This window comes from Limanda limanda, chromosome 16 (assembly GCF_963576545.1).
Source record: "Limanda limanda chromosome 16, fLimLim1.1, whole genome shotgun sequence".
In the NCBI taxonomy this organism is placed as follows: domain Eukaryota; kingdom Metazoa; phylum Chordata; class Actinopteri; order Pleuronectiformes; family Pleuronectidae; genus Limanda; species Limanda limanda.
The window spans coordinates 12,853,525-12,879,534 of NC_083651.1; the positions used below are offsets into that span (position 1 = coordinate 12,853,525).

General features: G+C 39.5%; 1 protein-coding gene across 1 annotated transcript; it reads right to left on the reverse strand.

Moving 5' to 3' along the window:
• Nucleotides 1-90: 90 nt before the first annotated feature.
• On the reverse strand, nt 91-26,010 carry uxs1 (UDP-glucuronate decarboxylase 1). The gene is made up of 15 exons (XM_061088548.1): nt 25,307-26,010; nt 23,264-23,291; nt 22,325-22,373; nt 22,003-22,046; nt 20,214-20,274; nt 19,247-19,427; nt 15,311-15,415; nt 12,810-12,869; nt 12,022-12,143; nt 4,097-4,216; nt 3,532-3,575; nt 2,014-2,074; nt 1,815-1,872; nt 1,529-1,632; nt 91-862 (listed from the first exon to the last, which is right to left on the reverse strand). Exons 1-15 carry the CDS (start codon nt 25,395-25,397, stop codon nt 731-733), a joined length of 1,260 nt encoding a protein of 419 aa, XP_060944531.1. The 5' UTR covers nt 25,398-26,010; the 3' UTR covers nt 91-730.

A 26,010-nucleotide genomic window follows, 5' to 3' on the forward strand; every position in this document is an offset into this window, starting at 1 on the left:
TGAAGGTAACAGAAAATGAGTGCACACACACATGCAGACAGACATACAGACAGACAGACAGACACTATATCTTCGACCCTTAAGATCTCATACGCAAAATATTGAAAATATTTTATTAAAATAGCATCTTCACCTGAAATTGATAATGCACATCCTGAAATGAGATTTCACAAAGTAGATCACACTGAAGTCCTGATAAACACAATGAATAAAGATGCCGCAACAGTCTTTCTGGAACATTTGAACAGTCCTGCAGCGCGCCGCCCGAGCAGCCAACAGGCAGCCGGCACGCCACTGATACTACAAAACATCCAGGACAGAAAAAAGAAAAGTCAGGCAACCAAGCTCTGGAGCCAAAACGCCATGAAACTGATTAACACAAAGCACTGAGAGATTCTCATGTCTGCAATTTAAATATCAAAAGCACAAATTCACAAAGAAAAAATAGGCTGAGTATCAGATTTGCTTGTCTGAAATAGCTGTTTTTGATTCAGGCTTGTCCATCCAAACACGCAGACTCGGGTGAGGTGAGGAAACCCACACACGCAGTGCAGCTGCAGCTCCAACACAAGGCAACGCTATTGTTTTTAAGAGACTCACAACATGTCTCTGCTTCTCAAAAACAAGAATCCATATCCCAGAGTGCTGTGGCCAGCAGTGTCGTTTACGGAGTTGTCCTCTGAGGAGTGTTCACATCCTTCTGGGAGAGTCTGTGGTGGGAGACACCAGCTCAGTTGTGTCTGGGCCGTCCTTTCTTCATGCGTGCAGCTTTGGGTTTGGGGATGTACTGGTTGTTGGCCTGATGCTCCAGTTCTTTGCTGAAGTAATGGATGGTTTTGTTCAAGCCCTCCTCCAGCGGCACCTGGTCCGAAAGACACACAACATCAACTCAGCGCCACCTCAAAAATAAACTACCAATTACAACTACACCCATAAAAATTGAGATGGAGACAATATAACCTAAATTATTGGCTATAAATAAGACGGTCACACTTAGTTTACCACTGATCGTCTACTGATGATCTAATACAGTTTCTTCTACCATTAACTCACTGATGTAAATAAACCAGCCTTGATGATACAGATTCACCTCAAAATATGTGACCAAACTAAATCATCAATATATGTTTAGATGGTGATGGTTATCATACTGTTACTAATTCATATTTGTCATCTTTTAGCATTGATATGTATTTTTGGAAACATCTCAAAATATTAAATATATTTGTGATATTTTTAGGTTAATTCATCTGCTCTATAGATGTTAAAATATATACATTAGATGTTATACATTCTATAGGAACTTAAGAACACAAAGTAGACAAAATACTGTCTAAACTTTAGCCACGGAAGCAAAGAACTGGTATTTTGGAACAGGTATTTTAGTTTCACAATGCGATAACAATTAATAGCAGAGAAGAAAATGTTTTGTGTCAGACTGTATCTCCCAAAAAATCCAAGGAATAACCATTTGAGATTCTGGTAGAACAGTATGTGGGAGTTTGAGCCTTTCTTGTGTTGAACGTACCACCGGCTCCCAGCCCAGCATCATCTTGGCTTTTCGGATGTCTGGTCTTCGCCTCTGTGGGTCGTCTTGGGCCTCAGGAAGGAACTGGATCTGACTCCGGCTCACTGGGAGAGTATGTTAATGTTCAGTTATAATGAGGACATGGGCAGGTTGTAATTTGTCCATGAAGCCACAATAATGAGTAAACTACATGCATCATTTAGCGATTTACTACAACTGGAACTGACCTTTTTAGGTAAGAATTTCCCGCAACATTAAATAATAACTGTCGATCGATTTAACTTACCGACAAGACTTTTAATGAGACGAGCAAACTCCAATATGGTGTGTTCCTCTGGGTTCCCCTAAAAACAGATGTCATACAAGCCCAACACATCAGTACCAGCAAGAGACAGAAAACACAGACTCGTGGGTAAATTGTCTGCTTGTGTTTACTTAATTTTCTATTTTAATTTGTGAAACGCAGACAAGCAAGAAGAACTCACCAGATTGACGGGACTGCTGATGTTGCTGTTCATCAACAGAACCAGGCCGTTCACCAGATCGCTGCAGAACGAATGAAAAACAGAACCAGAGATTAAAAATGGATTCTCTTCTAGTGGATTCTCTATTGAACCCCATGTGCATTGTTCCTGAAGAACATTGTGTTTATTTTGTGTGTAATGTAACATTAGTTTCTCAGCGGGCAGGCAATTGTTTTAATATAGCTTTTCTCTTTTGTTAATGGATTGGGTGGTACACAAAGTGGATTTCAACCACAAGTTAGCTAGCAGGATTACGTAAAAACTATTGGACGGAATGCCAGGAAACTTGGGAAGAAGATTGTGGTATATGAGTCAGGGAGGAACCAATTACATTTTACTGCAGAACCATATCATGGGACAAATCCAGGAATCTTTTACCATTTCCTTGGACATTGTGAGATAGGACATTTTAGATTTTTACAGTTTTCGCCAGGAATAATTCATGTTAATTTTCAAATAGAATCAAACAGAATTTAAAACTTAAAAAAAAAAAAAATCCTCGCTCCTGTCCCTTTGTTTGTCTGTTAACAGAATTACATGAAATTGGGTTGATTGAATTGAAGGAGACTGCAGGGCTTTGGTGGAGGTACGTGACATTCTAGTTTAAACATTTTGTCCAGAAAAGAAAACATTTCACACGATTTATGATTGAAATCCAACTCAATTCATATGTATTGATCACATATACTGCATGAATCTAACCCTGGAGCAGAATCAAAATAAGAACAACAGTCCATTTAGCTTCAGCACCACATGCTCACAAGCATAAAAACCTTGTACAGTTCTCTCAATAGGAATCAGACCTCAACATTCTCAGGCCCATGCAAACAGAGATAATGATATGCCAGGTGGCAGAGGTCAGAGAAGGGAAAATGCTGCGTTTCTATAAAAATGTAATTTCCATCACTGCACCACATCCATGTGTTATATAGCTCTTCTTCCTCCCATATGTCAAATTCATGCACATACACGTATTCATCTATTTTGTTCATCTTATTTAAATAAATGAGGGGGAATAGACTAAACAGAGATTATACAAATCAACAGCACCATATTATTACCATAAAATCCAGTAACACAAGAAGGTAGAATCTGGCCTGTGGTATTAGACTGTTCAGTATATATATAGATTATGCACTACAACTGAAAATAATGTAGTCGTTGAGTTTCACATAATGGAGATGTTTCTCAAAGACCTTGACATTTAACTGTTTACCTCTGTTGACCTCACACATGGCAGAAGGTGCTTTATAGAGATATGACAGCATCAAATGCTCAAAGTCTCTGATGTCTCTTCTCTAAACTGATCAAACTAATCTCATCACATGCACAAAAACGAATAAATATTCTTTTAACCTGTCAATGTCTGAGCACGAGAAGGTAATCAATTATGTCTTAGTTTCCTTATCGGGGGGTAGACAGCAATTCTTTGCAAAAAACTATAAAAATACAAGTATAAACAACAGGCCGTCGTCTTACCTTACATACTGAAAGGCTCTTGTTTGAGAACCAGTACCATACACCTGGAGCAAAGACAAAAACAAAAGGAAACAGATTTTTATTCCTGTAAAATACTCATATCTAAAGTGAATGTGTGTTTTTCTGTCTTAGACATGTTTCTAAAACAACAGACTTGAGCTGATTATTTTTGTCCCGATTATGTTCAAATTTTTAGGGCTCCAAAGTTTATTGTAATTTGTGGCTTTCATATTAAACTCAATCAAAAGATATGCACAGTACTTCGTTTACCTGTTTCCCTTTTCAGTGTCAGGTTTTAGAATCAAATGCTTTAAATCAAATTGCAAATCAATTATGATTAGAATGAAAAACTCCTGGATACAGATACAAAAATGTAGAGATGTATCTGAAATATTAATTAAAGATGCACACTTCAGCAATAATCACTCATTACCTCCCTGATGCTTACCTGGAATATACATGCTGAAAATGCTAGAGATTCAAACAAGACGATGATGCGTACAGAGGGTTCGGTCTAATAAAGCAGGTGAAAGCACATGATCAGTGGTAATGTTAACATGCGTACAGTGAGAGGTTCTCCCTGTAGAGCCTGCAGGATGAAGTTGCTGACAACACGTCCATCATTCATGTGCATCCGGGACCCAAACGTGTTGAAGATTCTCGCCACTCGCACCTCAACTCCTTCCTGTGAGGAAAGAGGATCAGGCATTAATGATTTTCAAACTGCCTGCGGAGCCTTCGTGATAGATGATTTTGTAGAAACTGAATACCTAGTGTACTTTAATAATTCATCTTTGTGGAACATACAGAGCCTGACAGGTACTACATGTTCCCAGTTTCCCTACCTACAAGTTTAGACTGCTCAATTATCACACACATGTTGAAACATTTAGATATAATCATATGGACTGTAGCAATAAATCAGCTGATTTTCCAAATGTCTCAAACCACATAAGTGTAGTAAGGAGATGAAAATCATCATCATACCTACACATTCTTCCGGCATGTGTCACTCACAAGATTCGTTGCCTTTAATATCTAAACTGCACTTGCAAAAAGATTTATTAATCATCTGCCGGGGAAGCTAAATCGAGACTGAAGCCCATGTTTCAATTACCTTTTTACTGAAATTCCATTTTCAAGTATAATAAAGAACAATCTTCTGCACAGATGTCTGATGAAAGATGTCTTAGATGAATTACAGTGTTCACAGTGGTGAATAAAATAATGAATTGCCCTTTCTTGAATATGAGTCTATTACCACATGGATCATCGACAGAGAGGATTCTTACCGACAGTCAAACCAAAACTCTTGAAGTACAATAGAAGCATTTCAGTATTATACGATATGGGAGGGAACAGAGAGCAGTGTATAGGTCACCATATGTCATGTCAAGATGCCCATAATCCTCATGAGATACAGATTCTCAAGGTCCAACTAATCACAACCCCAGAGACAGCGTGTCAACTCCCAACATAAAACATCTAATCTAAATGTTACTGCAGAGGCCGTCCGACCTTTTAGGTCAACCATCTGTGAAAACATAATCAGTACCTGCCATGGTATAACTCATGCAAAATATTAAAAGGAATTAAAATGGAGTGTACGTCACTTATTCCCTGACAATATTGTATTATAACTCCAGTAAAATCATAGAGTTCAGCCTCTAGCACCCAACAACCAGTTTCTGTAAAACCTACCCCTTAATTAAAATCAATCTCTGATCTGTCCAAAAGACTCAAAAATAAAATGTATCTCTCTGAGCTGGAAGAGTACAGTACATTTTCCATTTGCCACTTTTACCATCCATGCAGTTTATAGTCTATACTGTAAAATTTTTTATTTAATCTGTAAATTTCTTTTTAATATGTGGCCTAAGACAACAGGGGAACATTGTTAGACATTTGGCTAAAAGAGTGCCTATCTGAAAGATTTACCCCCTTTAGATCAATGTGCATTTATCTACAGACTGAACTGTTCTGTATGGTAGAGCATTTACTACATACGGCATCATGCATGTTCACTTTTCTAGAAATCGTTTCCTACACACAGTTGATCATCAAGTGCTGATGAATAGGTTCTGTTTGCATGTGAAACATAATTAGCAGCACTATATGAGAATGTGTCAGATCAAATTAAATTAACGTCCTGTCAAATTACTCTTCAGGCAAGTATGACACAAAGCTCCCTTTACATAAATTTAGACACACTCTCTGACAAAGAATTAATAAATGAGGCCAACTACATCATGGAAACACACACTGATCCCACAGAGGTAGAAAAACTCTCCGGCTTTTTGAAAATCCATGGCCTTCTTACACCAGCATCAGGCGTCAGTACAGACTATTTGGATGGGAAGTGGACCCATTTAAGCATAAAATGAATAAAAACATGGAAATTATGTTGACTGTCCTGTTGAAAATGTGGAGCATGAATTTCAATTGACACTACCTGCAAATGTATTCAGTACAATGAGGCACAAGGACACATTGAGGACATAATGATAAAAGAGGTCTTGGGAAATGTGTGTGTGTGTGGGGTGGATTTACAGTTAGGTCGGGAAATATTTGGTTACGCAGAGCTGGACCCTGATACTTTTTACTGCTGAGAGGAATTAGCTTCATTCACTATGTTGAAAACAGTTTGAATGAATGCACATTCTACACTCACTTTAGTCTTAACTAATGTGTCATAATAAAATTATTAATCAAACTATCATAAATTAGATTAATAACCACGAAATGGGACTTTTAATATAAGAAAAGTGTTAGACTAAATTAAGGAAAATATTATGGATGTAATGGTTTTTTACCCATACATGTGTAAATGTGACAACAAAACAACTTGTGTTTTTGTTGTGCTGATATTTTAATAATAGAATGGAAATCTAGTGTACGGAGGTAGAAGTAGAGATTTACACCCATAGGCGGACACTTAAAACCGATTTGTGTGAGGATATTTATACAACCACATTGGAATGATCGACAAATTTCACTTTGTTGACTAATCTTGTGGTTTAGAGCTTATGATTCCAACCATGAGCCACAGCGTTCCCGCTTTGAATCTGTTTAGGAAACTAAGTCGCCTTTCTCCCTCATTTCTTGACATCTCCCTGATATCTCCATCTATAGCAGCATTTATAAGGGAAAACAAAGTGCAGTGCCTGAAGTCATTCCCTGCTGTGAGGCCGCAACAAAACACAAGTGTGCACTGCTCTTCATGCTGAGGTTCAGATTAAACCAGCATTAGTGTCATCATTTAACCATGAACATGTCAGGGGTCTCATTTATAACCGTTGCGTACGCACAAAACGGGCCTGAAACGTGCGTACGCCACCTCTCACGCCAACGTTGGGATTTATAAAAACAAACTTGACGGGAAAATGTGCGTATTTCTATGCAAACTTAGACCCATGCTTACGACGTTTTGGAGACGGGAAAACGGCGACACAGACGTGAGGTGGTGAACTGCAGCAGATTATAATTTTACTTTGAAACCAGCAGCTTAGTTTTGCAGGTCCGACGTATCTGCTTCACACGCCTTTTAATTTAAATATATAAAAATATAAAACAACTTAAAGCAAATTAGGTTCCGATTCGATTTAACAGCCGAGTTACGGAGCCGAGTCATTAATAGGTTTTAATTATATCGTCTAACACTGTGCGTGTATCATCAGATCACTGCAGTGAACGGGACTGAGCCATCAGGTGCACAGAGCACAGAGCGCACTGGAGATTACTTATAATAAATGAAGAAACTTTCCAAATAATATCCCATAGGAGGTGAGGATCCACTGATGGGAGGGAATCGACCCGATGCTCAAATAAATAAATACTGCCGTGACAGTGGAGCAGGGATCTGCTCGATGTGTGCATGCGAATGGAAGAACGAGGAGGAAGCGAGGGTTCATCGATTTCTGATCTCACACAGTGTGTTATCCACAGCAGCAGCAGAGTTTCAGTATATTTTCTTTATTAGTGACATCACTAGGTATGGGTATCGTTTGGTTTTTATCCGATACCGGTTCCTAACCGATACTTTTAAAACGATACCGGTGCCTAAACGGTGCCTGAACCGATACTTTTTTCAAAAAAGTGCACAAAACGATACTTGACTAAGAAAGGCTTTTTTATTGCCAAATATATTAACTGTATAAAGTAGATTATAAATATGAATAAATACAAAACCCTTTTGAACTTAAAACTATGAATAACATACGAACTGTTAACAAAAGTTTACACTATACTTAAATAAATAAAAATAAATTCAAAACACACACACTCTGACTCGTGACTCTGACTTCGGTGCCTGAGCCAAATGAAGACTGAGGGTCGCTTTTCCATCACTCAGAGACCCCCGTGTCTCCACGGCTGGGGCTGTCGCAGGCAGGCTTCGGCCCCCCGCCTTCGTCCCCCTAAAATGCGGTCGCTTTTATGAAACATTTCTCGGCGTGGTCTTCGTTCCTCCCGCCCCGAGCCTTTCCAAGCCGGTCCCGGAGCCGCCGGTCCCGGAGCCGGTCCCGGAGCCGCCGGTCCCGGGGAGAGGTCTCACGAGGAGATCCCCCCCCCCACACCTGCACGGGAGCCTGTCCTGTCAGGAGTCTGTCCACCGGCAGCCGCGCCTGCGGGGGCCCGGCGGGAGCCGCCGCTTCCCGTGAAGGAAGGAGCGGAAGTGTGAGGAGGCGGGACGAGCGGAGACCTCAGTCTTCCATTGGCTCAGGCACCGAAATGAGGAACCGAAATCTCCGTTGCATTTCGGTCCGGGTAGGTACCGGTTGTATTGGAACCGGTTCCATATTGGAACCGGTTCTCGGTACCCAACCCTAGACATCACTGCTGTCCCATAAAGTCGCTCTTCACCTCCACCTCACTAACAGACACCTCGCTGTCAGTCTCAGAAAGTTTCACTTCCTCTTCACATCGCTTGATGCGGTGACTCCGTCCGGACTCACGGTGGAAACCCATTGGTCAGCAGCATCATTTCATATTCACGCCGTGCTTTGCATTGACCATTTATGGTTGAAAGAGGGCATGTGGAGGGCGGATTTGGAGGCAGATCCACGTACGAACGTTTCCAGGTGGACGGTGAACATTGCGTTCAGGTGAGCGTGCGCAGGGTTTTATAAATCGGAATTATCTTTTGCGTACGCCATTTCCGGCTTTTGTACGTACGTACACTTTAAGTATGAATCCTACACACTCTTTTATAAATGAGACCCCTGGGCTTTAATGTGCAAGTGGAAATCTGAAAAGTAATTAAGGCTCACCAGCATGTGAGACTTGAGTTCTGTCAAAACAACTGGACATTTTTTTGCTATGAGGTCAAAGAAATATGTAAATTAACCTGTAATTCTGTAAAAAACTTGAGAAAAGAACAATGTGACTTCTTGAAGATGAGGTGTACAACTGTAAATAAGCCACTGCTGCTGTTTTAATACGTGGATACAAATACGATATGTAGATGTAAATGCTGTATTGGAAAGAATAAACTGCACAGCCTGGAAACATTTAACACTTGCCATTGCTGGAGATCCACATTTAAAAATTTGGATTAGTGAAAGTGGTGCATCTCTTTGTTTAGTCATAACTACTAAATAATTCTACTAAATAATCACTTACTTATCAGTCTTGCATCATGGGGATATTGTATGTTTAATGTTTGAAAATTAATGTCCTTTTAAGAAAGAGTGAAGATTTATAATAGGACAATAAATAGACACATTAATTTATGTATTATACTCATTTATGTTATTATTATCATGATTATTACATCTACATTTTAGTCCAGCTGTATTTAAAATTGGCCAGAAAATTTGTGACATATCCAGTTATTTACTGTCTTTCACTTTGAACTGGCAACAGCTCCTCTATAGTCTTATTTTGATTTAATCTAGTTGCAATAGATTAACAGCAAAACCACTAAATAACATAATTTATAGTCCCATTATTGATATCAATAAGTAAAGACAGTGTCAATATTAGATAAAATAAAATCCTAATACTTAATCGTTTACCCATACACAGTGTTGGGAAGGATACTTTCAAAACGTATTCCGTTACAGAATACAGAATACATGCCCAAAAATGTAATCTGTAACGTATTCCATTACATTAACTAATCTGAGTAACGTATTCTGAATACTTGGAATACTTCCGGTTTGTATTGCATTTTTTTAAGTGTATGATTGCGGCGTTGTTATAGTCAGTGGAGCAGCAGCAGTTTAAACTCTCTCTCCGCCGATGCGGCGGGCGAGCTGGATGTCCGGCTCCCATCCACTCCCACCTCTGTGCCGGTCCCAAAGGAGGCTGAAGTGCAGCGCCACAGCAAGGCTGCCTCGCGTCGTGCAGCGATCGTTTCGGCGTCGAGTCTATTTTTGTTTGCGCTTGACGCGACCGTATCGCTCCAGGAAACACACTGAAAAATGATTTTAAACGATATTGATGACATATTTTATATGATATAAATGATAAAGTATGCATCCCATAGTTTAAATTCCCCTTCTGTTGTCCTGGAGTTTTAATTTTACCAATATTACCAATCACATTATTACATGCCCCCCTCTGCCCCTCCATACACACAAGCAGTCATAAAGATAAAAAGAGAGGGGGGGGGCCTCCCCATTGGCTTGAGTGGAGAATACGTAATTTACCCTCGACACCCGACATTGAACGGAGCAAACAGCGGAGAAGTTCTTGAAGATGGATGACATTAAATTGGGACGCTGTTGCAGTTAATGTTGGAGCAACAAGTGAACATATGCTTTTATACAACTGGGTCAACGGGTGATATTATTAGAGCTGCCCGGCGCTTCAGCGTCCGGTGTGAACCCGGCGTGCCTCGCTGGCCTCCTGCAGAGCCATGACAGCGGAGCTCTGGAAGCGCAGGTCGGTCTTCTCTCACCAGGCGCTGGAAGGGCAGCTTGCGAATCAGCAACTCCGTAGATTTCTGGTAGCGACGGAACTCTCTCAGAGCCTCGGTCCCGGGCCTGTAACGGTCCCGAGCGGGTAGCGGTGAGGCTCCTTCACGCCGCCGGGGGCCCGGGCGCTCTTACGGCAGCCCTGGTCTCCAGCTGCTTCCTGGGGGCTTTGCCTCCGGTGGATTTACGAGAGAGTGAATAAACTCGAGAAGTACCGTCATGTAATCCACTGATTTCAACAATGTAACTGTATTCTGAATACCATCTATTTAATTTGTAACTGTAACGGAATACAGTTACTCATAATTTGTATTCTAAATACGTAACGCCGTTACATGTATTCCGTTACTCCCCAACACTGCCCATACATGACATACATCCTAATGATAAAATGGAGGAGCATGCTAATCTTTTAAATGAGCAAGATCAGATAAAATGTATGCTTAAAAGCATCATGTAAATCAATGCATCAGAAATCCACTGATACACAGTTTATAATGTTTGCCCTCTGTCTGAAAAGTAGGTACGAAATGCTTTTTCATCCACTGCATAACCTCCACTCATCACTTTTTAAAGGTTAATGAAATTTGATTACATGACTGGGCAACAGATGTAATACGAGATATTTTTGTTCCTCTGCACAAACAACTGACAGCTGGATATCGAAAGGCTGCCATTTCCCCGAATTCTCCCTGTAAGTGTGAAAAAAATAATGGGCAGCTGTGGGGACGAGGCAGATAAATAAATATCACCTGCCTGAAGGAAAGGCAAGAGGAGTCAATCATATCTGATCATCAAAGGCTGGTGTCAATCAAAGCGTAACGGGGGGGGGGAATTATCACAGTCTAAACATCATTTGGATATTAATGGAAACGGGTGACATTTTCAAGGGCTTCACATCCCAGCACAAAACTCAACCCAGACTCAACACAATATTCACTGACATGACTTATGTCTTATACTAAATTATCCTCTCAGGGGAGGTCACTGAGCAGCATGTGAACCCATACCGTTAGAGACCTGATGAGAAAAGCTGGAAACGTTAGCACATCCTACTTCATTATTCAGACCCAATAAACACATCTTCTTACTGATAATGTTGGACAAATCTAAAATAAGGCCCATCAATAGATTTATTAACCTTTTCCCGGTCTGTTAGTTTGTATTAAGGATTACACAAAACTACTGAACACAGTACAATGAAGCTTGGTGGAAGGATGTTGTATGAGTCAGGGAAGAATTCATTACACTTCGGTGAGGATTTGCATCAGGAGGTGGAGGTAGGACCGGAAAAGACCGTCCTACCTCCACCTCCTGATGCAAATCCTCACCAAAGTGTAATGAATTCTTCCCTGACTCATTTTTATTCAGTTTATTGGGTCTGAATAATGAAGTAGGATGTGTTCAAATTTCATGCGCGTCAAGAGCGTGGTCCTAGGAACAGCTAAGATACTTCACAGAACCGTCAAACTCCCAGACCCGAGGTTGAGTAAGACATTTCCACCCCCTCAAAGGAGGTGTGTGTGTGTGTGTGTGTGTCAGTGTGTGTGCTGTAGAGTTTTAGTGATAATACCTGCTTCATGTAGGCATAACACATGGTCTCTGCTACTCGTTTCCCCTCATCGTAGCACGCTCGAGGACCAATAGGGTTGACATGACCCCAGTACTCCTCATTTTGTGGATGCACCTCTGGATCTAGACAACCAAGATTTCAGTAAACTTTCAGACACATTTTTAAAACGAAGAAAATCAGGCAGGGTTAATTTGGAATAGCATGCTTCCGATCTTGCTTAGTTAAAACCTTCACTGGATTTCTGTGACTTCAACTCCTCCGCTGGTACGATACAAAGCTGCAGGGCTAAGTTCAATCACATAATTGGTTTCTCAGGAAACAGCTCTCTTTAGTCATTTCTGACACTCTGTGTGTGCGATTGCTTGGCAAAAATATTCAATTTGCATTGTCAGACTATTCAGAGGGACTGAGTGATCATAAATGCTACCTCTTAAAAAAATTTAATCGGAAATGTTTTTTCTGCTAAAATAAGATTCAGTTGTGACTGGATCCAGTAATACACAAACAAAAAACAGGGCTTAATGGAGCAGACAGCTTGCTCTAAAAGACATAGTGTAAAAATGTAATGAAGGCCATGTTTGTGAAAGGTTTGGCATATGATATATACTCAGTGTTATAAAAAATAAGATTGTATTTTCTTGCTGGATCATAAAATCATAAAAAATATTTCTGTTCACACGTCCATTGAGTTCTATTTGCAAAGACGTTCTTAAAGTTGACCTTTTACACAGAAAGTCATCTGTTCACTTAAAGAACACTTCGATATGAGTGCGAGGCATCTTTCTTACCTCCATAAACCTCAGAGGTCGAAGCAAGGAGAAGTCTGGCGCCCACACGTTTGGCAAGACCTAAAAGCCAAACAACACAATCAGATCAGTCTTCTTTTAACAAAAAAATAACCTTGGCCTTAGACCTGAGAAAATACACCCATACGAAAGTGAAACAGCACATAGTGTGAACCCTGTGAAACTACCAGGTTTTCTGCTTCGGCTGTCCGGAAAAAGGCAAACATGAGAGGCGGCTTGCTTGACGGAAGACTCTCAGCCATGGCTTCCCTGCTCTGTTGCTGTCAAAGTATCAGTCAATGAGATGAGTATAATGAGATACTAAGTCATAATATTGAGATACTGCGTCAATATAATGAGATAGCATCTCATAATAATGAGAAAGAGGATTTTTATTTTCTTCATCACAGTTGCGGAAACAGGCTTCTATACTGCAGAGATACCTTTAAGCCTCTCACTGGGTTGTTTTTAACCTCACTGAGAATTAAATGTGTGCCTTTGGAGTCATCTAAGCTGGGCATCCTGGTCTAGGGAGAGTCTGACAAGACTAAATTGTCTTGTTTCCATTATGGAGTTTGTCAAACTGTGGAGAGATATATTTTTGCAGTGCCCCTCCAGAGACATGCGGCCTTTACATGATAAAATATATTTTGAGCAAATTATACAGTCAAAAAGAAATGAGGAAGGAAGGTGAACAGTTAAAATACTTTTTCCAACCGAGACTGAATGTTTGAGTGATGTTTTTTCGAATTGGAAAAGAACAACACAAGGATTCAGGTAAGATAATCGGATAGTGTTTGTTCATAAATGTAACTTAGATTCTATTGTTATATAAATTACCCAAAGTTCACTAACTTGCCTGGGAATAGACTGAGCCACTGCTGAGCTCACACAATCCACAAATAGTGTCTCTTTTGTAAATACAAACAGTGCACCTGATTGTATTGTCGATCACATAATGCTCTGAATATAATCTTAATTTATGTCAATATTCACACAGTGGTTTGGAAATACTTTAAAATTGTTATCACTGACTGAAGAAATTAATGAACACTGCAGTTCACACATGGAATCTTTAAAGCTGTTGGCTTCATCCATCTGGTATTATGGATTACTATTTTTTAAACAGATCTCTTAGACAATGGCTCTATCTGGAACACAACAGCACTCCTAAAAAAATGGGGTGCTGTAAAATAAAAACACAAAGGAAGCAGAGAGTTTTCCATTTTCTCAGATGGTATAAATTATAGATTTTAAAGATTGTTTTGCTGTTGAAAGCTTAATGACCATTTTAAGTGAGATGGAAGAATGTTTTCGCTTATCACTATATCCTCACATCAATTTCAGTAAGATTCTACTGCCTAACTCTGAATATTCTTCCAGCACCAAGATAAAACAACAATATATTTTGCTGGGTTTTTACACTTTACACAGTTGTCTGAAAATGTGACAAGTGAGAGGAAAAGGGAAGAAAAATGGTCTGTTAAGAATCGCTTTTACTACTCTTCTTGCCCCAAACGACAAGGTGAAGAAAAACAATTAATGATTAAAAATCTTTACAGACCAAATCTAAAAGATCCAAATAATCTCATTGACATAGACATTATATAAGGATATCTCTGAGTATCCAGAAATTAAGTCAAAATATCCTGCATACGAATGCCACTATCATACATTTTTGGAGTGATGTCTCACTCGATTTCTAAAGCATCAAATAAAAATTTAAACCAAATGTATCAGTTGGACATGCAGTACATCAGTGTGATAAGAAATATTTAAATGACAGAAACCATCTTTGAATTTTTTGGGGTTAATGTCAAGTCAGTGTGGAGGAAAATTCCACTGACCAGTGTCTTAAGTAGTGGAAATCCCCTGACTAGGTGTCTCACTGCTATGATACGGTCTACCTGACAGGATGGAACCCGTATATGGTGATGTTTTTCTTCCAACTGGTACCGCGGACGGACGGACACAGCAGATAAGACACAGATGATGATCTCATGTCTTTCATGTTTTCTTTTTTTCATATTGTGTCTTATGTAACGCCTCTTTGTATAAGTTCTGGCTTTTGTGAACTTGCGGCCAGTTCCATTTTGAGCACCCGTGCTTGTTGTACGAACTCTGCAGAGCTTATTATTATAAAGACTCAAAAGCAACTCCAGTCTGAGAATTTCATTATTTCAAAACTCAAGATGAATTTCCATCACATCTGACTTTTTAGTTTGGTCGCAATCCGATCCATTAACATGGGGGAGGATTTATGGTCTATACTGCAGCCGGCCACCAAATGGCGATCGAAACACATTGGCTTCACTTTATTTACAGTCTGTGCTTGAAACCAACTTACTCACATTAAGTCGTGGTTTATAAATCTGATAAACCACGCCAAATTTATTTATCCTGTAGTTCAGAGGTAACCAAGAGGTCAACTGCGATTAACTGGTCGGTCACGAAAAACCTCGAAAGAAACTGCTAAATCAATTAATATGATCCTCCATACTTACCAAGCATGTTCAGAGTGCCGATGGTGTTGGTCTTGAGGGTTTTGATGGGATTGTACATGTAGTTTGGGGGAGAGGCTGGAGATGCCAGGTGATAGATTTGGTCCACTGTGTAAAAAACAGGAGAAAAATAAATCATCTTACCTTGAAAAAATATCTATAATTGAATGTAATGACAGTGCAACTGACTGATTTCCTTTGTTTATATTTGCTCAATGTTGCTGCTTTTTGGACACTTAGCCTTGTATCGCTCATAAACAGCCTTGGAGATGCAAAGTGCAGCATAATGAGAACAGACATTTGAAATTTAAAATAGAAATGTTGAATAGAGCAAATTCAAGCTGAAGGATGTGCCTGTCTACTGTGACCCATGTCAAGTCAAAAGCCAGAGCCAACTAATCTACACTTTAATGTAGCTCAGAAATGTGAAACTTCTCTCCTTGTACACTCAATAAGAGATGTTCCAATACCATTTCTACCTTCCCGCTGCAGATTCCAATAGCTGGACTTTGCGCATCGGCTAATAGCAATTACTGATCCGATACTAGTATATTTAAAAATAACTCATCTAATATATTAAATAGCTGTATGCTACTAACTCTGTATAGAAGTGATGCTTTGCAATCATTGCTGTATGCCCTGGCTAAACCCATAGACAACCAAATATATAGAGAGTTAATGTCATACAATTGTTTTATTATCTAGTTTGAAAGTCATAAGTAAAAAATAATACCAATGACTAAATCTAGGAATACACAACACAAGTGGTGCATATGGTAAATATCACTGTTTTACTTATTGGACTTTTCAAAGTTAAATATGGCCAAATTGCAGATATTTATCTGGCTCTGGCTTCCGCTACACTACCAAAAATCATGTATTTTTTAGCACAGATAAAACTAATCATTAGATTGAGGAACCTTTTTTTTTTAACAATAAAGTTTGGGTCAGGCTCACAAGCTTTTACCTCGTCTTCAACTAAGTCAAATCTCACAGTACTGCGTGTCATCAGTAATTTTGTCTTCCGCTACCTGTGACTTATTCTCTGCAACTCTTCTTTATTGTCCCATTTTCTAAATCATTCAATTCATTTCTCATCTTTTCAAGGAGAGCTTTTGCAGTCTTGACCTCATGACTCATGGCTCAAAACATTGTCACATTCATGGCTCCTTCCAGGTGTTCTGAAAAGAAGCCTTTCTCTATTCTTTGTAATGCCTAATTTCTGCCATGAAATTGAGAGACACTGACGTCAGGTTCTCATGAAATAGCAAGACAGCAGGAAATCTCCTGCTGTCTTAAATGTTTTGTCTGGTGTCTATTCTAGCATTTGTTTGGTGGTGATTCACATTTTTAATTTTATATTTCAAAATGTCTTGTCTAACAACCTAACGGACAAAACTCTTGAGGACAGACATGGAACATCGGTGGCCAGTTACTTAAATAAAATTGAGACTACTTTTACCTTAATTCTTCTTCAATGCACAAAACTACAAAATCCTCATTATTGACAAACGCACATGTTTAAGAGCCACATGTTCACTAGGGTCTTGGGTTTTCACAGCTTGTCGCTGTCTGTGCGAATCAATATGCAGCTGGCATCTCAGATTATCTGAAACCGAATTTTACATCAGTGACTTGATTTAAAATAATGTGAACTGGACATGGGTGAATGATCCCAATCAATCACATAACATCAGTGCATCTCTGGCATTGTCCATGCACTTCATCCTACTAATAAATACAGAAATCTATTGAGGTCAATTTACCTGTGGTTGTTAAATAATCATCTAAAAATAGCCGTCATCACCATCTTTCTCATCTCATCACTATTGGGTGGGTGAAGTGAATGTCTTGTTCTTACTACAACATCTTTATTCAACACAGCCGTTATTGCTGGATCCGATCTTGATGCTGGATCATGATCTTGCTGGCTGCTGACCAGAGACTATGATTGCAGCAGGACTGCTTGACATATAGTATTGACAAAATGTTTACCCTCATCGATGCTGCTAAAAACTTTTATCATGATGATGTTTTCCTACACTTGACATCTATTGCACTTCTGTCCGTCCTGGGAGAGGGATCCCTCACATGTGGCTCTCGCTGAGGTTTCTACGTATTTTTACCAGTTAAAAGGGTTTTTAGTAGTTTTTCCTTACTCTTGCTGAGGGTTAAGGACAGAGGATGTCACACCATGTTAAAGCCCTATGAAACGAATTGTGATTTGTGAATATGGGCTATACAAATAAAATTTAATTGATTGATGATTGATTATGTCAACAAACCAAGACATTGCACCCCTTTGAGCTCTCTAAGACGTGAACACTGCAGGTGGATGAGGGGTGGAAGTGCATGGCTCTTTTAGTCTGCTGTGCCTGCTGCTTCTGATCTGAAAACTCTGCTGTAATTATTTCTGCCAATGCTGTTTATACAGTGTTTTAGGAACTACACTTCCACCCCCTCATAATAATGTAATTTCAAATTCTTACTGAACTCAACAGGGTGTTTTTGACAGCTTGAATACTTGAAAATATAAAAGATCAGAAATGGATCAGGCTTTAAAATGCATCCATTACAAAAATGCTGGAATTGGCCCATGACATTCTGAGCATTATTGGGCCCGCTCCAGAGCAAACACTTACTGTGAGCACCGGCTGGAAAATTATTCGATTAGATGACCATATACAAGAATAGCCTGTTGTCCAGTAGATTAGGCAAGTAGAGGAAGAGCAGCAAAAATAGCTTCTAACTATAAGATGAGTAAATTTGTGAATCTGAAATATTTTCTATATTAACAAGTACGCCTTTCAAAAACCCATTTATCCTCCGATATCTTCCTACCACACGAGCAGTAGGGAGGCATGTTGTGTTTTTTCTGTTGTTTTACTACGTCTGAAGGAGGACACAACTGACTTAAATTGTTTTGGATTTGGCTGCAACAAAGTTTACCTCTTAGACTCCAGAAGTGTTTTGTGGACTCAAACACTCAACCCACCACTCCATCGGCCCAGTGGTGAGTATATAATGAGTGAATTAAAATATTTCGGTGAACTATCCCTTTAACACCTGAATTTGAAGAATAAGAGGTTTGACCCAATACTTTTGTCCATATAGTTTATTTAATATCTATTAAAAAGGCCAAACAACCCATAACCTAATGTTTCCTTGAGCAAAAAATGTTAATTTACTGACCCATGCAACTAGATTAGATCCACCGAATGGCAATTTGTACAATGACTGCTTTGTCCTACACTTTCCACAAGCAGAGACTCATAATTTGCTTAACAATGGTGTGTTACTCATCACATTCAGATTAAATGATGATTATTTCTGAGCTGAAAAAAAATATTCTTACAAACTATGGCAAAGGTGGGAGACATATAACCTCTGGGCCATATGAGGCCAACAAGACGGTTTGATCCATACCATGGGGCAATTTATGAATAAAAAACTAATTTTTCAGAAATCCAAAGAAATTCTCAAGACAGTTCAAAGACTATTACCTCTGGCTGTAAAACTGTCAACATGCAAGAAAGTAGTTACATTTAATTGATGATATCCATCAGAACAAGTGTGAAAGATAGTAGAAGTTGAATTGCGTGTTTTCCAAGACGACTAGAACACATTTTTTTATTGAGGTAAAATACAAACCAGTGTGCCTAGTTTTGAGGAAGTGCTCACTGTGATGAAAAAGGGCAAACTCTAGTGTAATTAAAGCTGGAAAATCAACCGTAAACTAAATGAGTTTTGAGGACAAATGTGCTTAGATAAGATTAACACTCTGGAGTACAGTTCTTGTGCCCAACAATAAGAAGCTAGATTCTGACAAAGACAATGTGATGCAGTTCTCTGGTCAGGCTGGCTGTGCTTTGACACTCTCTACTCTAACACTAATAAAAAAAAAATGTCATCAACCCCAATTCTTATTCTGTTGCTCACCTTCTATATAGAGAGGCTCCACTACATCATGATTGATGAGCTCAAAGTTCTCATGGCCAATCCAGTGCTCTACATTTCTTTTCCTCCCTGTGAAGAAGTTGTCCACCACAGTCACTTCATGGCCGTCCATCATCAGTTTGTCAGTCAGGTGGGAACCAACAAAACCAGCACCTCCAGTAATCTGGAGGGAGATCACATGTTTTTTAGCAATATAAGAGAGTTAAGGAGGACAGACATGGAAATGGCTGACAGAACACTGTGTGAATGTCCAGCTAGAGCACTGACTTAAACCCAACTGAAAATCTCTATAGAGCCTTAGAGGATCCGTAGAAAAGAATAACACAAAATCAACAAATAAATGTGTGCATAATGTGCTGCATCGTACAAAGCAAGAGTTGAGGCTATGATCAATGCCAAATGTGTTCAACTACGCATTTAGGAAAGGATATGAATACTTACTGTTTGTCAATGTGATGATTTCGCAAAATGTCAAAATGTAGATTGGTATTGCACACTGCACCTGAATATCATGTATAGCAATACTATATACAGTTGAAAAATGGACAAAGAAAATAACTGTCTGAAAAGGCATGTTGTTTTGTTGTTGAAAACCAATTAAAAAATAAGTAAAAACAAATAATATGTAGACTGTCAGTAATGGGCAGACAGAGCAGTGTTCTGTGCATCTATGGTCAGATGATTGGTAAAATAAATCCAGTTTGTAGAAAACCTGATTTCGATTTTAAATTGTGTGAAAGAATGGAAAGTGTCTCAAGGATACCTGAAGGTCTTTCTAGTCCAGAACTGACCCTCTCAGCAGCCTTTACCTTTGAGTGTACCACTTGATGTGCTTCACTTAAAAAATGTCTAAATGGTAAGTGAACTGCACATATGGCCAAAGGGCCTCAGCTGAAAGATTTCATGATTATCTTGAATGACTACGAATTTTAAATAAGACGTTTCTTACCAGAATTCTCTTCCGATCCTTTTCTGACAGGAATTTGACAGGAGGGTATTTCTGAGAAAAACTGGGAGAGAGAAGACGAATGCTTTAGTGTTGAACATCTGGAGGAAATACTAAATGAAAACAGAACAGAATTATGTCTACGACGTCTTTAAGAACTTAAGTCTGGTTAAAATGCACTGAGGAAACATGGTCTCTTACTGTATCTATGTTTAACTTAAAGAAATGGACTTACTGAATTAAGTGTTTCTAACTATATATTGAAATTAACTTTATTTGAATACAATCAGAAAATCTAATTAAAGATTTGGACTGAGGGATGATATAGAGACATACATTTCAGAAATGGACAATTGTGAGAAAAATATTATTAAGCATGGCTAAACTTATGAAAATAAAGTTGTATTCAACCAGACTTGTTTTTTTAAATCACTAATATCATAACTATACTCTTGCCTCATCAGCATTCAAATGGTCAAACATGTCTCAACCTCTGAAAGGGAAATTTGTGCAACATCAGCAGCTGTTTCAGTACAGAAAATCCAGGGCTTCATTCAGCAATAAGCCTACGCCTATCCACAATGTTCCGCGGAATACACCTTTAACTCTCCACAGTTGCTTTTCAGAAGAGTGACATTGAAAAGAGTATGTGGCATGTTCCATGTTCATAAAAAGGTTTTAGCATGAAAGCTATTTGTTGCAAGGTAGGCCCTGGTCAGACCAGGTATCAACATCGGTCTCTGGTGATCTGATCACAGCTAAACTAAACTGCCTGAAGGTCTACAGCATCAACCCGGTGATCAAATCACAATTAGAAGGCTCTAAATTCAGGTATGAATGCCACCAAGATGCACTGAGAAAATATTTGAGATCTCGATCACTATCGTAAATGGGTCCTGGGCCACAATGAAGACACCAAACTGATAGGTCTGTTGTTTTGGGCCAGACCACTGCGTCTTTGCATTTTTGGTGGATTACCACCTGTTCTTATCACTCGCTTTTGTAGTCAGATCACCTGGTTAATTCTGCGGGGGAGGTGAGTGTAGTTATTTGTGTACATTAAGAACATTTGTCTTTGTTTTTACACTTGTTCGCAAAACACCCAAAATTCAGGCAATCGGTAGATGCTGGCTACTGGCTAGGCAGATGTGCAAAGAGAAGGCTGCAGTCCCAGCTCGGTTGCTACAACATATGCAGCTCAGACAGCTTTGTGGACAAACAATTGCTTGAGAAAGTGCAATACGATATTAGTTTAACACTGCATTACAACTAGCACTGTCATCATCTTTCTTCTTGAAATAAAGACATTTCTCACAATTTCTTCCTCTCTGCCAAGACTCAGTCGAGTTCTAGATTCCAGTACTTCTTTTTGTAACAAGTAATTGTCAGAAAACAATCCTGGCACCGATGTGTATACCAGGTATATGATTCAGAAGGCTCTGACAATTTTGAAACCACTTCTCCGTCTGAAGAGGTTTTTGATTCCCATCCCTATGCTCACTTGGATGAAATCATCTGCCCTTCTACTGATCCCTCATTAGCATTCAGGGCATAGAAGGTTACAGACATAATTAACATTTTAAAGCACAAGGTTTCAGCAGGAGCTGCAATGGAAAGGTCACTATTTGCTTCATTTACTGTCAAACGATCACAAGGACCATGTGATTTGTATGTAAACACCTGTATGTTTTATTAGATCGATTTTCAAACATCTGTCAACAAAGAAGGAAAAAAGACATGCAAATGAATCCATCAATGTTCATCTATGTAAGAATAAAACACAGGTACACACCTTTGTTCAAGATCACGAATCTTCTCTCTGAGAGGCGCCACAGCCTAAAGGGAGATAAAAAGTTGGTGATACTGTATGTAAGATAAGAACACAGGTCCATGCTTAGAAAATATCAAATGGATCCTATAGTGTCTCTGATGGCAATGTTAACACATACAGTACACATAGGCCACAGAGCGATTTAGGGCAACCTATAGCAGATCATTTAAAACCAATCCAAAACCTAGTTTTTGCAGCTTCAAAATATCCTGACATGCATGTCTTTACAAAGGCTCTTCAGAAAGCTTTACAGGGTGACGACTGTTATCTTGGTTAAACTCACCTCATCGATTCTCTGCTCAATCTTCATTTCTCCGTGTTCTTGTATTGATCTGAGAAGTGCAAAGACAAGGAGAGGGTTATAATATGGTGGCGGTGGCAGGCATTATCACAAGGCAAGAAATAAAACAGCACTTAACATCAAGAACATCGTTATGTAGCAACAAATGACCCACCACTTGAAATCCAGAGGGATGTATGGATACAATTTTACATCACAATATTTATTTTCTTATGGCTCCCAACAGTTGATTTACTGTTTGCTGTTAATGGATAAAATAACCAGAGAGGAATGTTTGCTTTTTGCTAACTCAGTTACTGAAAAACAGTAACGCTAGATAATATAAAATATCTACATTCTCACTGATTTGTAACTTTCAATAACAGGCTATATAAGGGACAACAATTTCATTCATAAAAGGCATTGAAAAAACATATTTAATACAAATATATTAATTTGCATGTATCTACATGAACATTAGTTGCTGTTATCTACTGGGGAAGTTTCACAGATACTTTTTAATTTTTACCCTATTCATTGTAGTGACTTTGAAGTGCATTTGTCATCTTTGAAAATCTAATTTTTCAACTTGTTGCTTTTTTTCCGGATTTCAACGCCACAACGGTTGTCACAGCTCAGCTTTCCCAGAGAGTACAACTGCACTGAGCTGTATAAGGTATACACTGTACGTACAGTATGTTACAAGCTCCAGCCCCTCCGACTCTTAAAGAATAAACCTAGCCTAACCCCTATTATATATAATGGATGGATGGGGATGTGTAATTACAATCCAGTCATTTGCGAGTACCTGGTCAGGAAGAGAGTGAGACCCTGTCAGAGTTAATCATGAGAATCTAGCAATCAGCTTTAGCTCTTAGGCATAATTAAATAAAATTATATATCTAAAAAAGCATTAGGTAATAGAGAAATTCATTACTGTACCTCATGTTTGTGTATGTTCCCCAGACAGCTGGAAGAGAGAAAGAGAAACCTTGTGATGAAAATGGCAGGATCGTGAATACAAAGTAAATGCAAAGTATAGAGCAGTGTGACATCTAGCGATACCAGACTGTCTGATAAAATTCTACTCTGTGTCGTTTCATGATTTATTCTGTTGCCTTGGTTTTTAGATAAGAGTCTTTGCAGCAGCAGTAACTGAGAATGAAATCCGTAATATCTGACACTGCAGCACAGGATGCAAAATTGCTCTTTTCAAATCCTTCAAATCTGCCTCCATTGGACTCACAGTGTGATCTTATACCAATGATTGAGATTGACGACCACTAATTTGTTTCTCAGACAACCCGAAAGTGTAAAAGGGCCTAAACTTGTATTTGACTGGTCTTATACCAAGTACAGATATTGATGACAGTCCTGTGAAATAAATGTATTATTCTTACAAATGAGCCACTTTTCCACAGTTAGAAAGTCCATTCAACATCAATTCTTTGTAAAATACAAATCACACAAATTGTGATTATCTTTTTGATCAAATAACCTGCCACTGTGCCATTTTGAAGACAACATGGGTTTAACAGACAACATGTTCACTGTGCATTGTCCTCAATACAACCATTCTTCGGCAAAGCAGAGAAGTAAAACATTTGGATGGACAATGTGTAGTTTGATAATTTTGCAGTGCATAGCGATGTCCTTTTATTTCACGTCTACTGACAACATAGCTGCAATAAACAATTTGATTAAACTGTTGATGGTCACATAGTTTGCCCACCAGGGCCTTCTCCAACTCCACTGTCTGCAGTCCAATGAACACACAGATGTAAAATAAGTAATGGTGGACATATTGAAAAAAATGTACTCCATAAATTCAGTATCACTTTTGGTCGAGTTCTTAAAGGGCACATATTATGAAAATTCCATTTTTGTAGTGCTTCTACTCCCGCGATTTGTTGTGGTTCCTCTATGTCAGAAACGATACGCCAGAGTGCGTCGAATTGGATTACGACCGTTGTGTACGTCATTTTCCAACCATGCCCATGTAGGGACTAGGGAGTCTCGCTACATGGCCTTGGACCACCATTGTCATCATGGTGGGGGTCACCATCAACTCACCGGTGACCCCCCACCGGTGAGATGATGGCGGAGCTCGCAAGCTAACACTAGCTCCGGGGGCTCCGGGGAGACAACTCCCCGGGGCTGGTGAGATGATGGTGATGATGGCGAGCTCCGGGGTGAGCTCCGGGGCAGATGGCTCCCTGTCATAACGTCACAGGGAATGTGAAACTCAAAACAGGTCAATCTAAGGAGGGCTGTTTTAGACAGGGTAAAAAGGGTGCTGTTTTAAATGATCATTGTGGTATTTTGACCAAAATATGTTACAGACATTTCCTTAAGACCCCAAGGAACCATATCGACTGTGGTAAAATGGGCATACGAGGGGTCCTTTAAGTCATATAAAAGGTTAGAGTGAGCGAAGCACTGGTTAAACGTAAATTTAAGTTTACTCAATTTACATAAACAAATGCTGTTATTTGGGAAACTGAAACCTGCATCTGTGGATTTCACAGTTTTCTTTTTACATTTTTGTTCAAACCATCAGCCTGCTCCCTTCAGCAGTGACTCATCCATCATTTCATGCCCAACCAGTTTTGCAGGGTACACTGCAAGGATTTAACTACAAAATATGTTTTATCCAGTAACACATTAAACTACTCACTCAGAAGTTACTGGTGGGTCATACAACTATATCAATTAGTAGTATAATTTAGTAAAATAGTATTAGAACAATTTTCATCAATAGTAATAGGACTAATATATTGAACTTGTGCATTGTGCAAACACAGCACATAAGGAATCTACCGATTTATAAACTGTTTTACTGTGATTCACGTAAAGATTTTAAAAGCCAAATTCTATCACGAGTTCACAGTTTGGATGTGTTAGAACTTATAATAATAACGTCACAGGGAATGTGACAGTTTAACAAATTAAAATACACTCACATGGACAAACCGATGTACTTACAGGCAATGTAGGCGATCAAGGCGAGGGCAAAGAGAAGCTTCATCATTCTTCGATTTAATCCTGATATGAGCCAGATGACCCGCTTCATCATCCAGGAAACCAAACGAGCCACACGTTCAGGTCCAGTTAACGCATGTTGAGCTGCCACCGCTCATGTCCCCCCACTCCGTGGAGCTCGGCGTGGTTCTAGCTCAGTCCCGACCCGGCTAGCTCACCTGGCACACCGGACAGACGAGCTAGCTGCTGCTGCTGCTACGTCAACACCGGCAGGGGCAGTTTACGTGGCTAGCGGCGCACACAGGTAGCAAAACACTATCAGCTGGCGAGCTACACTGTCACCGTCAACACTCACAACCGCTCCTGAACGTACTTATCAGCTTCACTCCTCCTCCCACCGAGAAGACAGCTTGAAAATACACCACTTCTTTCTTATTGATATGTGAAAGGCACATTAGGAAACCGTGTTGACGCCGCGGAACCCAAAGCCGTTAGCAGCACGTTAGCAGGTAGCTAGAGCCAGCTAGCGAGCGGCTACAACCGCGTCCTTCTTCCCTTCATGGCGGCTGCTGGAAACTGAACACAGGCTAATTCTGTCAGGCGGAAAAACACCCAGTGAAGCTTCAGGGGAAACACGTAAACATCTCGCCTGTCAGCGACACGCATATCGGGGTTTGCTCCGGTCTGTGTCGGGCCGGGGAACATCA

Bases quoted from the DNA above. Each gene is read 5' to 3' on its own strand.
- uxs1 (XM_061088548.1), bottom strand. From the start codon at position 25,397: ATGATGAAGCGGGTCATCTGGCTCATATCAGGATTAAATCGAAGAATG. The intron at 3,576-4,096 runs GTACGCATGTTA...TCTTTGCTCCAG, and splicing joins TACAGGGAGAACCTCTCACT to GTGTATGGTACTGGTTCTCA. The intron at 1,873-2,013 runs GTGAGTTCTTCT...ATCTGTTTTTAG, and splicing joins TCAGCAGTCCCGTCAATCTG to GGGAACCCAGAGGAACACAC.